This window comes from Cherax quadricarinatus, unplaced genomic scaffold (assembly GCF_038502225.1).
Source record: "Cherax quadricarinatus isolate ZL_2023a unplaced genomic scaffold, ASM3850222v1 Contig272, whole genome shotgun sequence".
NCBI lineage: Eukaryota > Metazoa > Arthropoda > Malacostraca > Decapoda > Parastacidae > Cherax > Cherax quadricarinatus.
Window position 1 is genome coordinate 4,610 of NW_027195298.1, and position 16,925 is coordinate 21,534.

The window sequence follows — 16,925 nt, forward strand, 5'->3', positions numbered from 1 at the left end:
TATTATCAAGGTGGATTCCTAAGAGTTTTCCCTCTGTTAGCTTTGTGATAGGTGATCTGTTTATCGTTATGTTAAGAGGTACATCTGTAGCTGTTACCAAACTGAATGAAGTAGGTTTTATCAATGTTTAGTGTAAGTTTGTTAGTCCTCATCCAGGTAGATATTTTCTGTAATTCGGTGTTTACAGTATTGGCTAGCATGACTGGGCTCGGGTGAGAGAAGACGTATGTAGTGTCATCTGCAAAAAGTGTGGGTTTGAGTAATTGCGAAGCATTTGGTAGGTCATTTATGTATAGGAGAAAGAGAAGAGGGCCAAGGACACTTCCCTGTGGGACACCAACTGTAATTGGTTGAGCGGAAGAGCTTGCCCCATTTGTGTACACATATTGGCTTCTGTTGCTGAGGTATGACTTGAGGTAGTTGAGGGAGTGCCCTCTAATACCATAGTGTGACAATTTTACGTAGAGCAAGTCATGGTCAACTGTATCAAAAGCTTTACGTAAGTCAATGAAGATCCCCAGTGGGACTTCTTTTTTCTCTATTGCAGTGTATATATGTTCTAGCATGTGTATAATACCATCATTAGTATTTTTATTAGGCCTGAATCCAAATTGGCAGGGGTTGAGAATGTTTTGGGAGATGAGGTAGGAGTAGATTCGTTTATAAATTAATTTTTCGAAGATTTTTGAGAGAGGGTGTAAATTGGATATTGGCCTATAGTTATTCAACTCAGTTTGGTCTCCTCCTTTATGGATCGGGGTGACCCTTGCTATTTTGAGAGCTGTAGGGAAGGTGGAGGATTCAATGGATTTGTTAAAGAGTGTTGCAATGATTGGTGATAGTACTTGTGACACTTTTTTGTATATAAAGGGTGGTAAGGTATTTAAATCTCCTGCCTTGTTTTTTAGTGCGTTGATAATAAGGGAGACTTCGTATGGGTTAGTCGGAGCTAGGAACAGTGTGTTCGGGTAGTTGCCAGTGAGGTAGTCATTTGGTGGGGTATCTGAGCTTGGGATTTTATTGGCAAGGTTTTGTCCTATAGTGGAGAAGAAATCATTGAGTCTGTTTGCTGTTTCTGTTGGTGGGAGTTGGGGTTCATCTGATTTTGCTAATTTTATTTCGCTATTTCGTGATATCTTTTTTGTTCCCAGAATTTCTGATAGGGTCTTCCAGGTCTTTTTTATATCACCTCGTAAGTTGGATAATCTGTTCTCATAATACAATTTTTTTGCCCTTCTTATCAGGCTGGTTAGGATTGACGAGTAACGTTTTGTTTGGTCTCTGGTTATGTGACCCATTCTGTACTGTTTTTCATATCGGTGTTTTGTATTTATGGATTTGAGAATGCTGGGTGTTAGCCAGGGACTGTTCAGTCTCTTAGCTGTCATCTGTTTAGTTTTTTTAGGGCAGTGCTTGTTATAGAGGTATTGGGTCTTTTTTAGAAAATTATTAAAACATTCGTCAATATCTGTATAGATTTCTAGCTCAGTGTGCCAGTCAATGTTTGTTACCGCTGTTGTGAAGTTATTAATGGCTGCCTCATTGTGAAGTCTGAAGGTGACTTTAGTAGTGTCTTGGGGTATTTTACCAAGAGTTGTTATGAGGAAAGTAGGGTAGTGGTCTGTGGTATTATCTGTAATTATGCCTGATTTTAAAGGGGATATGGTGTTGGTCCAGATGTGGTCAAGTAGGGAAACACTAGTCTCCGTAACTCTTGTAGGTTTTGTTACTGTTGGTAGCAACATGCAGTTACTCATTGTGTTTGTGAATTCAGTTACGTGTGGGTCCTGGTCTTGCAGGAGATTTATATTGAAGTCACCTGAGAGTAGTAAGTGATCTTTGTTCATGCGTGCATCAGTTATCATACTTCCTAGGTTTTGACTAAATTGGCTAATGTTTGATTGTGGAACTCTGTAGATGTTTATCACTGTGAGAGGTTTTTGTAGGTATTTGGATTTGAATTTAGCTATTATATATTCTTATATTATTATTATTATATACTCCTGCGTATCCAAAACATTGCTGGGACCTATATATACTATGTATATATTTCTAGACAACAGTATGACTGAGGTAGGTGAAAATTTTCACCTGTCATTGAGTTTGTGACTATTTGAGTACTATTTCAGTACCTAATATTAGTGTCAGAACAAAGATTAGCTATGGAATCACAAGAACTGCTACAAATTGTAATTATCAGAACATAAAAATTATACAAATTAAAAAAAATGAGAAAGGTATATTGGCAATACTTCTGCAAGCAGCACTACTTCATGTTGCTGTCAGGAGAGCGACAACTGCCGACTTTGCGGCCTTATATCTCTGTGAGTGCTGACTCTAAAAAAAAATTTTTTTCATTACTTTATATAAAAAAAATGGTCTCTATTTCAAAATACTCAGAGGTCTGGGCGAGAGAACGTAGATCTACACTTGGACAATTAAAGGGTTAAGCAAAATTAAGGGTTATTTTCGGGCCACTGTAAACAATGGATAACTGAAACCACTGATGCTGAACCCGCGGATATGGGGGTCCTACTTATACTATATTTAAAATTTACTGTTAATTCATAATACGATAAGATAATTCTTCCCAGGTAGTAGGTTGGTAGACAGCAGCCGCCTAGGGAGGTACTACCGTCCTGCCAAGTGAGTGCAAAACGGAAGCCTGTAATTGTTTTACATGATGGCAAGATTTCTGGTGTCTCTTTTTCTGTCTCATAAACATGCAAGATTTTGGGTGTTTTGCTACTTCTACTTACACTTAGGTCACACTGAACATGCATGTACAAGCATATATATACACACCCCTCTGGGTTTTCTTCTATTTTCTTACTAGTTCTTGTTTATTTCCTCTTATCTCCATGGGGAAGTGGAACAGAATTCTTCCACTGTAAGCCATGCGTGTCATAAGAGGCGACTAAAATGCCGGGAGCGAGGGGCTAGTAACCCCTTCTCCTGTATACATTACTAAAGTTAAAAAGAAACTTTCGTTTTTCTTTTTGGGCCAGCCTGCTTCGGTAGGATATGGCCGGTTTGTTGAAAGAAGAAGAAAAGATAATTATTAAGAGAGTTTTTTTTTCTAATAATACTATATGGGAGTTAAAGGAAAGCTGGAAGAACAGGGACAGAATTGGAGGAGAACAAGAGTTCAAGTTTTGCTCGACAGCATATTGCTGTCGTGATCACATTGAGGTAATGAGGTACTTTTTAACATCTTTGAAGTGGCTAGCATTTAGGGGAAACCTTTGGAATCTTCAGGCAAGGAGTTCCAGATTTTAGGTTCTTTTATGCACAGTGAGTTTTTATACAAATTGAGTAAGACACTGGGATATCAGAGATTTTTGTCTTATGCCTGAGAGTTCTGTTGCAGCTGTCAAGGAAGAGTTTCAGAGCAGGGTTTATATTAGAATTGATTGTTCTGTATTTATAGTATGAGCGAATGTGAATATTGTTCATATCGAGTAAGTTTAAACATTTGAAGAGCAGGGGAGTATGTTGCTTGGCACTAGATTGGGTAATAGTTCATTCAGCTGTTTTCTGTTGATTTATTATTGGTTTTAAATTACTTATTGTATTTAATATGAACTATGATATTTTATCTGCAGTGATTTTAACCTTTATAACCATTATTTGCAGTATTGAGATATTTATATATTTTATATTACTTTCAACAGTGAATTAGTATTACAAATATAGAAACTACTCAAATGACTGGCAGTAGGTACTTGACATTGATTGCATTATACTGCATATAATAGGAAATACAGTATACTGACTTTATATGGAGGGTTAATCTATTTTTTATATAGGGCTAAGTAACATTATGACATATGTTATGAGCCAATACCACACTTGTCTTTATATTTTCTTATTACAAATTTTGAGTTGAATCATAATATTTTTAATTTTATAATTATCATTCTTACATTGAAGACTTATTTACACTGATTGCATAATGGTATTTTTCTTTTCTTAAGCCTAATCATCATCAGTCATAATCCTATGTCTTGGTTTACTTTTCTAGTTTATAAATGCTTGCCAGCTTTGTTATTGAGCATAACTTATCCTAATGTCACCTTTATTTGTAAATAAGATTTAATTTCCTTTTTATTGCAGGTTGCTGAAGCGCTCTTGAATGATGTTGACCTACGTTTGTATATGCACACTGCCTATGGCAAGGGCTTTATGAAGGCTTGCCGGCTGTCACCTGATGCATACACACAAATGGCCCTACAGTTGGCATACTATCGGGTACAGTATGTGTGTCTTGTAACAGTCAGATTAGATTTGGTGGAACTATAAGGTTTATTAAATACAGCATTAGCTTTTTGCATTTATAAGTTAAAAAGAATAAAATATAAATATTTCATATAATATACATCTTAGGTATATCCCAGGAAACATTTAACATTTTTGCCCCAGATGATTTGCACTATTAAAATATATACAGTAATACAATATTGATTGTTTATGCACATTTATGTAATTTATTTGTCCTTTATAAATACTCTCTATTGCTTCCTTGCTCAGCATTTTGATAATGTACATAGAGTATAATTGAATAATATTTGCAAAGTGCTTTGGTTTCTTGGCTTATCATAAAAAATGGTATAAATTTACCTGAAACCACAGTATTAGTAAAATTGAAGAGTATATAGTAATCTCTTAAAGTAAAAAACATCTTAACCTTCAGGATGCAGGCAAATTTAACCTGACTTATGAAGCCAGCATGACACGTCTCTTCAGAGATGGCAGGACTGAGACTGTTAGACCATGCACTATTGAATCAGCTGCTTGGGTCAAGGCCATGGAAGACAAAACTGTCTCTGTAAGTTCATCATTGTATTATAGTTTATTATTATTTTGTATTCAGTACTCTAGGTAGTATACTTAGTGACTGAATTTTATTTTTTTCCATTAAGGCTTCCATGCCATATCAGGAGGTTACATGTTGACACATACAACATGCAGTATCCTGCAGGAAAACATCCTACAGAATTGAAAGTTGCTACTGTATTATTAGGTAGTGCAGTATAACCTCTTATTGACCAGGTTTTAAATCTATTTTGGGGGATTTTCCTTGTCTTATGGAGGGCTAACAAGTAATATTTAACTAGAATTAACTACACAGAATCATACCTTATGTGTGGGATATGGTTACCCAATTTTTTACTGATTGTCAACCTGTGGACAAATTTTTTTATCCAAGAGTTTCTGAAAAAACTGTAGTAGGCAGAATTGGGGAAAACATTCCATATAGTGTTTTTTCATAGTGGTTTCAGTCTTCTTGCCATGCACCTGAGTCTGGTACATAGTATGGTCACTACTGGTCAACTCGCCCAGACTTTTTCCACCCGAACCCTCATAAATGAACACTTTCTTCTTTCTTTCTTTCAACACACCGGCCATATCCCACCAAGGTGGGGTGGCCCAAAAGGAAAAACGAAAGTTTCTCCTTTTACATTTAGTAATATATACAGGAGAAGGGGTTACTAGCCCCTTGCTCCTGGCATTTTAGTCGCCTCTTACAACACGCATGGCTTACGGAGGAAGAATTCTGTTCCACTTCCCCATGGAGGTAAGAAGAAATAAACAAGAACTAGAAAGAAAACAGAAGAAAACCCTGAGGGGTGTGTATATATATACTTGTACATGTATGTATAGTGTGACCTAAGTGTAAGTAGAAGTAGCAAGACGTACCTGAAATCTTGCATGTGTATGAGACAGAAAAAAAGACACCAGCAATCCTACCATTGTGTAAAACAATTACAGGCTTCCGTTTTACACTCGCTTGGCAGGACGGTAGTACCTCCTTGGGCGGTTGCTGTCTACCAACTTACTACCTAGATAAATGAACACATTTATTGAAAATAAATATATAAATGTTACAGTATTGCTCAAGTGCTTTTTGAAAAACCCATGGTTGTGCAAAGCATTTAAGGCTTTGCACAACCAGTATATGGACCTTCCTAACCTAAATAATTTTGCTCACAACTTCTGTTACACATTTGATGCTTAAATTATATAGAACTGTTTCAAAACAGTTGGAAGACAATATTCAGTGCATTAACAGCTTCATAAAGCATCTACAAGTGTACATTTCATATATAATACTGTAATTATACATTCCCATGCCTTCTGTTGTGATGTATCTACTCAGATTGTAATTTTATAAGTACAGTGGACCCCCGCTTAACGATCACCTCCAAATGCGACCAATTATGTAAGTGTATTTATGTAAGTGCGTTTGTACGTGTATGTTTGGGGGTCTGAAATGGACTAATCTACTTCACAATATTCCTTATGGGAAAAAAATCGGTCAGTACTGGCACCTGAACATACTACTGGAATGAAAAAAGTTCTTTAACCGGGGGTCCACTGTACTTGCTGGTGACTGATATTACTGGATGTTAAAGTGTAAAAAAGAACACTGTAGCAAGGCAGGTAGTGAGAAGAATGCTAGTGAATGTCATCTGCTTACCTCCTTCCTGATGCTTGCCTCTTGACTTTTGCAGAATTGCTGTCCAAATCTTAAAGTATTTTTTATGAAGGAAGCTGACATATGGAGGTAAGGGTGGCTTACCTCCCTACCCTACTGCAATTAATTTCCATTAGTAATCTCTCTCCTTGCATTTGCTTATCAAAGTTGTAGATATGGCTCATAATGCAATAATTGTTGCTTATGAAAACAGGAAGCAAAAGTCAGAGAAGCTGTGGTTTCCTAACGGTGCTCTCATCTAAACACCATTGATGCCCTAGGGAAAATGCAATACCTAGCTATTTCATTCCAGAACCTAAATGAGTTTAGCACTTTTGTGTAAACCATAATAATACTCTTCCACACTTACAATTTGTCTTTTGAATTTCGATTTGTGATTGAGGTCAATGTTATCTAGGAGAGACCGGGGGGGGGGGGGGGGGAATGGGAGGGTGGTTGCAGACTTGTCCATACACTACTATGTGTCAGCCCATCTTCACAAAGCCAATGTGGATTTCTCTTGTATGGTTTTTGCCAAATATCCTGACTTATACTGTTTAGATTAAGTTAAGTTAGTGTTGTCATTCAATGAGCTTTAACTATTTACAGCATGCTACAATGTCAATAAATGAACTATAAGATAAAGATGATAAAGAATTTTGAAACACAAACAGAAAACAAGGACTTGCCAACAATAGATAATCACTGTTAGGACTCATGAAAAGTCACCCATTTGTCTGTCTACAACAGTATCCCCTATTACTTCCAATTTGATAAGTGCATTTGGTCAAGTGAAAATCAAGAAAAATAATACTGCAGATCAAGGTTCATTATTATTACTACTACTACTACTATATTATTTCCAAGTGCTTCCCATACTTGTACATACCTCAACATTACATGCATACGAGTAATCTCCTTGGGAGACAACGACGATATTGTTTACCGTAGTCACCCGTGTAGACATGTGAGAAAACTTAACCACCTCTGGTCACTGCAGGTGGCTGGATCACCCATAACCTATCCAATCAAAACATACCTAACTGGCCAGTATCAGTCTGCTATAACTAGAAAGGTTACTTAACTGTGGGTGATTGATGCTCCTTATTTCCTCCATTCACCATCTCATTTCGATGTCCTGCTACACCGACACGGTTCTTATTCCAGCAGGACGAGGTATCCGTTGGTTTGTCCCGGTTTAGAATTCGTGATTCCATAAAACTTCGCTATCCTCGGGACGAGAACCACGCGTTCACTCGGAGCAGGGCGATTTATTTCACTTCCCGCATTCTCTTAACTTAATGTTATTATCACTGACTACATTACCATTCACAAGATGATTTAACGTCTCATAATTATTATACACATTAGAGGTCACTCCATTAAGATCTGAGACCGATGAGTGAGGATTAACTCACGGGTAATTTCCCCTGGACACATTCCATGGCGGCGCACCCGTCACTCCCGGTCCTACTATTATCCACTTATTTTACCACTTTATCACGGTGGTCACGTAAATCTCGTTCCCTCACTCTTCACCAGGAACAATTACGACACTTCCTATTAGGAAGTGAGGCCTATATTAATCCTTAGGCTGCCGTGAACGCCAATTTCCTGATCCCATGTTTCACAGCTTCCTCACTACATTCAAAACACTGCCGCCCCCTCGTGCCCCAGCTCGACCTATACCCCCCGCGCACATCTGCGCAGGCGCAGCAGGAACCCAGTTGGTTCCATTCAACATACAAATACATTTTGACCCAAATCAACACATTAAACACTTATTAGGCACTATAGCTTCGGAAATTAAATAATTTCCACAATACTAAATCCTAGGTAGTAGGTTGGTAGACAGCAACTGCCCAGGGAGGTACTACCATCCTGCCAAGTGAGTGTAAAACAGAAACCTGTAATTGTTTTACATGATGGTAGGATTGCTGATGTCTTTTTTCTGTTTTATAAACATGCAGGATAACAGATATGTCTTCTACTTCCACTTAGGTCACACTACACATGCATGTACACACATATTTATACACACATCTGGGTTTTCTTCTATTTGCTTGATAGTTCTTGTTCTTTATTTTCTCTTATCTTCATGGGAAGTGGAAAAGAAATCTTCCTCCATAAGCCATGCATGTCATAAGAGGTGACTAAAATGCTGGGAGCAAGAGGCTAGTAACCCCTTCTGTATAAATTACTAAATTTAAAAAGAAAAACTTTTGTTTTTCTTTTTAGGCCACCCAACCTTAGTGGGATATGGCCAGTTCGTTGAAAAAAAAATGCTAATTAATAGATAATACCAAATAAGAAAAATAATCCACATATATATATATGTATATTTTTTTTTTAACAAACCGGCCGTATCCCACCAAGGCAGGGTGGCCCAAAAAGAAAAACGAAAGTTTCTCTTTTTAAATTTAGTAATTTATACGGGAGAAGGGGTTACTAGCCCCTTGCTCCCGGCATTTTAGTCGCCTCTTACAACACGCATGGCTTACGGAGGAAGAATTCTGTTCCACTTCCCCCATGGAGATAAGAGGAAATAAACAAGAACAAGAACTAGAAAGAAAATAGAAGAAAACTCAGAGGGATGTGTATATATACAGTGGACCCCTGCATAACGATATTATTTCAATCCAGAAGTCTGTTTGGGTGCCGTTATAGACCGAATTTGTTCCCATAAGAAATATTGTGAATTAGATTAGTCCTTTTCAGACCCCTAAAAATACACCTACAAAAGCACTTACAAAAATAAACTTACATAATTGGTCGAGTTGGGAGCTGATCGTTATCTGGGGGTCCACTGTACATATATATGCTTGTACATGTATGTGTAGTGTGACCTAAGTGTAAGTAGAAGTAGCAAGACGTACCTGAAATCTTGCATGTTTATGAGACAGAAAAAAGGACACCAGCAATCCTACCATCATGTAAAACAATTACAGGCTTTTGTTTTACACTCACTTGGCAGGACGGTAGTACCTCCCTGGGCGGTTGCTGTCTACCAACCTACTACCTAGAACATATATTTCTTGACTTGATCAAATACAGTGGTTCCTTGAATTACCATGGGTTTGGGTTACAATAATTTTGAGTTATATGGTATACATGTAATGGTTGGTGCATGTTAGTGGGGCTCAACCAACCAGAGATGGGGTAGCTTGCATTTTGGGGGCATCTGAGCCAATAGGAGCATCAGTTATTATGTGGGTGGGCATTAACCAACCAGTGATATGATGAGGGTGTGTGGCGGTGGCATAGCAACCATTCAGCAATAGGAATGAATGTCTCTACAGTAGCATCTCAGCCAGTAGCAGAGTTTGTACTATAATTTGTTTCTTCTTCAGTTTGAAGTTACCATGTGTGTTCCCAGCATCAAATCTGGATTATTGACCATTCATAGCTTTATTTGTAAGTTAATTATGCCATCTTTTGTATTACTAAGTTATCAAGGCCCTAAAGTGTACAGTAAACAGGTAATTTCTCTTAAGATCAAGCAAAAAATTGTGAAAAAACGATTGAGTTGAATTTGTGCAATGATGCGTGAGCATGGCGCTCCATGATAAACTGTCTCTACTAAAGTATTATCAAGCAAAAAAGAAATTATAAAGAATATTAAAGTGGCTGACAGATCTAAACTAGTGAAAAAAGGCAGAGAAATTATCATAGAGACAAAAAGATTGATGTTATTGTGGATAAGGGAAGCAGATGATGGGGGAGAATATGCCAGCAAGTTTTTTCTTTAAGTGTGCGAAACAAATTTACAATATTTTAAAATGCCATTTACCCTCAAGTAGTGATGCTACTCCAGATGATTTTAAAAATAGCAAAGAGTGGTTCAAGAGTTTCAAGAAAAGGGCCAGCATTAAAAGTGTCGAGACATGATGAGGCTTCTAGTGTCAATAAGGAAGTCACTGAAGCTTTTCAGCTTCATTTAGAAGAGCTTGTTACAGCAGAGGGATATCTTCCTCAAGAGTTTAATGTGAACTAAACAGGGCTCTTTTGGAAAAGAATGCCCAGGTGAGCATTCATCACAAAGGGGCCACTTTGCCTGGTCATAAGCTTGTGAATGATAGGCTTAGTCTGTTGGGTGCCAATGGCTCTGAAGATTTCAAACTGAAGCCTATGCCCAAAGTCTTTAATCAACAAAAAGTACCCAAGGGCAGGACAATAAGAAGAACACACACTGAGTGAGTGAGTACACTTTTAATAACTGCACCTCCTCCTAATCTCCAAACTATGAATTCTCTGCATAATGTTTAAACTACACATTACCCTCAGATACGACATCCTCACTCCTCATTTCTGCAACCTTCACACCCATATAGGAGTGTTGGTACCATTATACTCTCATACATTCATTCATATATAGTACATTGCTGTCAGTGCAACATTTGTTCTATTTTTTTTCAATAAAAACTTATGGTAATGTTTTAATTATTTCAGAATGAGGAGCGTGTTGCACTATTGAAGAAGGCGTGTATCCAGCACCAGAATGCATATCGAGATGCAATGTGTGGCAAAGGCATTGATCGTCATTTGTTTTGTTTATATGTCATCTCGAAGTACTTGGAAGTAGACAACCCATTCTTAAATGTAAATATATCCTCCATAACACTTTACATTAATATTTTATTACATTATACTATGTTTAATATTTTCTTGAGGTATATTCATTTTGTATTTCTGCTTTCAACAAACTAGTCATATCCCACTGAGGCAGGGTGGCTCATTTTGTATTTGTCAGGGGTAAAAATTCACCTGATGTAATGCACGTGTTCATAATTTATTTATTATGTAGGCAGTTGAAAATTTAATTTTCTAAACTGTGGGAATTAGAATAGCTCAGGATATTGGAAGCTATTTGTAACCTATAGATAAATGGTTCAGAGAACCGACAAGTTGATAAATTAGACACATGTGCAACACTTGGGTATCTTTATTGAGGAAACGTTTTGCCACAGTGGCTTCATCAGTCCATACAAAGGAGAATGGTGAAGAACAGGTGGAGTTTGAGGTAATCAGTCCCTCAGCCTTGAGTCGATGTAATCAGTCCATCAATCTTGAAAAGAATACAGCATATGTGCGAAGAAGTGGCTTATATACTGTAGACAGGTGATGTGAAGCAGTTGTAGGTGATATCACACATGACAAATTCAAATGTGAAAGTAGGTCATGCCTAAAGGTTAGGCAGGTAGAGAATTCCCTGTATTAAGATCCCAAGATGTTGCTGTGTCTGACAGGAATGTAGATAAATGGCCACTGTGTGGCAAAATGCTTCCTCAATAAAGATACCCAAGTGTTGCACATGTGTCTAATTTATCTACTTGTAACCTGTTTTAGAGTTTTATCCTACTCTCACAGCCTGGCCTGGGGCCAGACTTTTCTATTGATTACCTATTCCATTAAACTGCTGCTGTCCCACTAAGCCATCACAGCCTGGTTGATCTAGCTCTTAGCTTCTTCCTGAAAACCTTTACGCATGTTCTGGAAATTTTTGATATCTGCTGGTAGCAGGTTGAATAGTCTTAAATTATGGTTCTCTTGTGTCTGTGGTACCCCTGGGTCTGTTTTACAGTTCTTTCCATATCTCTCTATCTCTCTATCTATCTCTCTATCTCTATCTCTATATATATATATATATATATATATATATATAGATAGATAGATAGATATATAGATATATAGATATATAGATATATATATATATATATATATATATATATATATATATATATATAAATATATATATATATATATATATATATATATATATACAGGAGGGCCCCGCTTTACGGCGTTCCGCTTTACGGCGTTCCGCTAATACGGACATATCAAATTATGACCAAAACTCACTATACGGCTCCCCCCACCTGACTTTCTAATACGGTCACCGTGCCCCACCCTGTTTGTTTACATTCTCCATGAGCTCAGTAAGCACTAAGTCTCTCCATTTTGTCTGGAAACTCCAAAATTTCAAATGTTTTTAAAAGTTATTTCATATTTTATATATACTCTGATAATTATACTTATGTATACCTGTACCTAAATAAACTTACATACATCGAGTCATTTAAATGTCGTATATTACGTTAATATACACATTTTCATTAATCCATCCATGATATTTTTTTCAAAATTATATAATAAACACGATGCATAACATATAAATAAGATAAATACACCCCACAGTAGAATAAATAAACAAATGTGAGATGTGAGCAGACGACTTGCACAAGTGGTGATAATAACAATACTGAGTCTCATTAAATGTCGTATATTACGGTAATATACACATTTTCATTAATCCATCCATGATATTTTTTTCAAAATTATATAATAAACACGATGCATAACATATAAATAAGATAAATACACCCCACAGTAGAATAAATAAACAAATGTGAGATGTCGTAGCAGACGACTTGCACAAGTGGTGATAATAACAATACCGAGTCTCATTAAATGTCGTATATTACGGTAATATACACATTTTCATTAATCCATCCATGATATTTTTTTCAAAATTATATAATAAACACGATACATAACATAAAAAGATGATAAATACACCCCACAATAGAATAAATAAACATAAATATAAGATGTGGGAGCCACATAACTTGTACAAGTGACGGCAAGAATAACATTTTCTCTAATCTAACATAAGAGTAAATGTGTTACTGGGGGTAACTGTAGAAAATTATTCCTTTCGTATGTATGTAAGTAAGTTTATTCAGGTATACACAAATACAGTTACATAGATTATCATACATAACAACATAGGTGTAGAGAACCTAGGATAACCCAAAAAAGTCAGTGTGACTTATTTCCATTGCCTTCACTCAGAGCTTCATTTCTTCTCAAAATGATGTTACATGAGAATGGGAGTGTTCTTCTTTATTAATTCTACCGTATCAATGTAGAGACAACCTGTACACAATGTAACTTGTACACAAACCAGACGTGTACATTTCGTTTGTTTACAAAACTTACCTTCCCCTGGTTTGTTTACATAACTGCGCCTGCCCCCTCTCATGTACTCATTCTTTCTCTCTCTCATTTATTCGTTTTATCTCATTTACTTACTCCTGACCCTACATTAAGACTACAAATATTTTAAGGTAAGTAATGAGTGAACTGTATATACATTTTATCGCTCTGGGATGCTTAAATATCATAGAATAGTATGTGTGGGTGGGGTGGCCTGGTGAGGCTATTACAATACATACCACACTTGATTTCTTACAATAAATACTACTTGTCTCACCCTAGATTAAGACTATAAATATTTTAAGGTAAGTAATGAGTGCACTATGTGTGTATTGTACCTTTTTATTGTTTTTTGATGCCTGGTTCTATTGCTAACTTAATATATGTTAGTGTAAACTTGTTATCTAGTGTTTGTATGCATTTATAAGTGGAAAAAAAGGGTGTTCCACTTTACGGCGATTTCCGCTTTACGGCGGTAGCCTGGAACCTAACCCGCCGTATAAGTGGGGCCTTCCTGTATATATATATTTATATATATTTATATTTATATATATATATATATATATATATATATTTAACCCTTTGACTGTCGAAGGGCCCAATCCTGAAGTTGCTCCTGGTGTCGCAAAATATTCGAAAAAAAAAAAAATTATTTTTTCTTATGAAAATGTTAAGATTATTTTTCTGATTGTTTTAGTCCCAAAAAAAATTTTTCCCATCAGTACTTACCGAGATATAGAGGCATGAAGTTTGCAGAAAATGAGCCGCGTATGGCAACAGCGGCGACTGCCGCTCACCCGGTAAACTTTGGTTTACTTGTATTTGAAGGTTTGTTGTTTTTTTCACTATTTTATTTTTTTTACATAACTTATGTGGCCTGTGAGACCAAAGTAAGGTGCAATGTACATATATACACTCGTTGTATACAACACAATAAGCACACAAACATAATTATCAATATATTGTTTACAAAACTTGTTTACAAAAACAAACAATACAAAAAATTTTTTATTACTATTGTTCTATAATATATATACCAATATACAGTCACTGAACATACTCCTAGAAGTTCTGTAGCTTGTGGAACTCTGTGAAACATGGTGTCATACACTGGTGTTTTACACTCACACATAAAACATGGTGTCATACACAGTGGTGTTTTACACTCTCACACATAAAACATGGTGTCATACACAATGGTGTTTTACACTCCTCACACATAAAACATGGTGTCATACACAGTGGTGTTTTACACTCTCACACATAAAACATGGTGTCATACACAATGGTGTTTTACACTCTCACACATAAAACATGGTGTCATACACAGTGGTGTTTTACACTCACACACATAAAACATGGTGTCATACACAATGGTGTTTTACACTCTCACACATAAAACATGGTGTCATACACAGTGGTGTTTTACACTCTCACACATAAAACATGGTGTCATACACAATGGTGTTTTACACTCCTCACACATAAAACATGGTGTCATACACAGTGGTGTTTTACACTCTCACACATAAAACATGGTGTCATACACAATGGTGTTTTACACTCTCACACATAAAACATGGTGTCATACACAATGGTGTTTTACACTCCTCACACATAAAACATGGTGCCATACACAGTGGTGTTTTACACTCTCACACATAAAACATGGTGTCATACACAGTGGTGTTTTACACTCTCACACATAAAATCAGTGTGTGTGCATTTTTGTTGAATTTTTTTTTATGTGCAAAGACAAAACACCTCGTCTGAGCAGTTTTCTTCAAAGTATTAGCAGGCAGTTGTGTTATGTAGCTATCCTAGGTAAATGGTCCTGTGTCATCCTTCCTTCCTAATTTCCTTCATTCCTTTCCTTCCTGGAGGCTACCTGGAGGGCATTCCACCTCTCTTCCTACATTCCTTCATCTGTCCTTCATTACTTTTTTCCTTCCTTTCATCTAGTCCTTCCTTCATTCCTGCCTTCCCTTCTTGCTTCTGGTTTCTATAATATATATACACATATATAGTCACTAGATACTTTCATAAAACTGCTATTATCACCCTTCAGCAAGCTTGTCTTGTGTGCCAGTGTGTGGCTTATAATTGTTTTGAGTCAGGAGTCGGCAGCTGTCAAAATGACATATTGTCTCATTAGTCACTGCCCCTACCGCATGGGGTCGGATGCTGCTTCCCCCTCCATTCTATCTAATTATCTTTCTCCCTCATTCTATCTCTTTCAATCTGTCTCTCTTTCTCTCTCTCTGTCTATCTTTCTCTCTCTCTGTCTATCTCTGTCTCACAGGTACACATAAATACAACTATACATAGTGTAAATTACCTAGGATAACCCAAAAAATCCAGACAAAGTGCTATACTCTGCTTGAAGATGTGAGTAAAGGTGATGATGACACAGTCTTGTGGCTCTCTCTGAGACAGAGCTAGACGGATAGACAGGGAGTTTGGCAGACAGACAAATAGACAGACAGACAAATGTTTGTTCCTCGTCGTCTCCTCCTCCTCCTCCTCCTCCTCTTGACAGATGGACAGCTGCCCCCCTCCCTCCACCCTCGTTTACGCTCATCAAAGGTCAGCTCTTATCAGATGTTATCTCCCCTTATCTTGTCACTGTCATGGGGTGAACTGTTTTCATGCCTCAAGTGAACATATTATTACATATTATTATTATTAGGTATTAGGTATTATTATTATTCTTATTCTTATTCTTCTTATTCTTCTTCTTCTTCTTCTTCTTCTTCTTCTTCTTCTTCTTCTTCTTCTTCTTCTTCTTCTTCTTCTTCCTCCTCCTTCCACCTTCCTCCTCCTCCCTCCCTCCTCCTCCCTCCCTCCTTCCTCCTTCCTCCTCCTCCCTCCTTCTTCCTCCCTCCCTCCTTCCTCCCTCCCTCCTTCCTCCTCCTCCCTCCCACCTCCTCCCTCCTTCTTCCTCCTCCCTCCTTCTTCCTCCTCCTTCCTTCCTCCTCCTCCCTCCTTCCTCCTTCCTTCCTCTTCCTCCTTCCTTCCTCCTCCTCTTCTTCCTCCTCCTCTTCTTCCTCCTCCTCTTCTTCCTCCTCCTCTTCTTCCTCCTCCTCTTCTTCCTCCTCCTCTTCTTCCTCCTCCTCTTCCTCCTCTTCCTCCTCCTCCTCTTCCTCCTCCTCCTCCTCCTCCATTGCTTTTGGTCTCAAACTCCTCGAAATCATGAAATTGATCTTCATTGACACTTCCATCGTGTTAGAGCATCACTTGGGAAGAGAAGAGTCCCAGATTTGAAGGGAAGTCACATATTTCTTACCTCTAGACATGCTGAAAAAGGACGACTGAAATGGTATTCCCACAATGCACCACTGGCTCCCCGATTTTTTTTATATGGTGCACACTGACCATGGAGACCCATTCTCTCACATGTGGGCCTACCAGCTTTCTCCTGCTTGATTTGAAGCCGCTAGAATTTATGCAT

General features: G+C 37.4%; 1 protein-coding gene across 2 annotated transcripts in view; it reads left to right on the forward strand.

The window, feature by feature from the left end:
• Window positions 1–4,116: 4,116 nt before the first annotated feature.
• The window catches only part of whd (carnitine O-palmitoyltransferase whd), a gene marked incomplete at its 5' end in the record, with an annotated part of 70,193 nt that continues 57,384 nt past the window's right edge, over window positions 4,117–16,925 (forward strand). For both annotated transcript variants that reach the window (XM_070080277.1, XM_070080278.1), the window contains 3 exon segments: window positions 4,117–4,251; window positions 4,694–4,828; window positions 10,928–11,077. In XM_070080277.1, coding sequence (XP_069936378.1) covers window positions 4,117–4,251; window positions 4,694–4,828; window positions 10,928–11,077 — 420 coding nt within the window.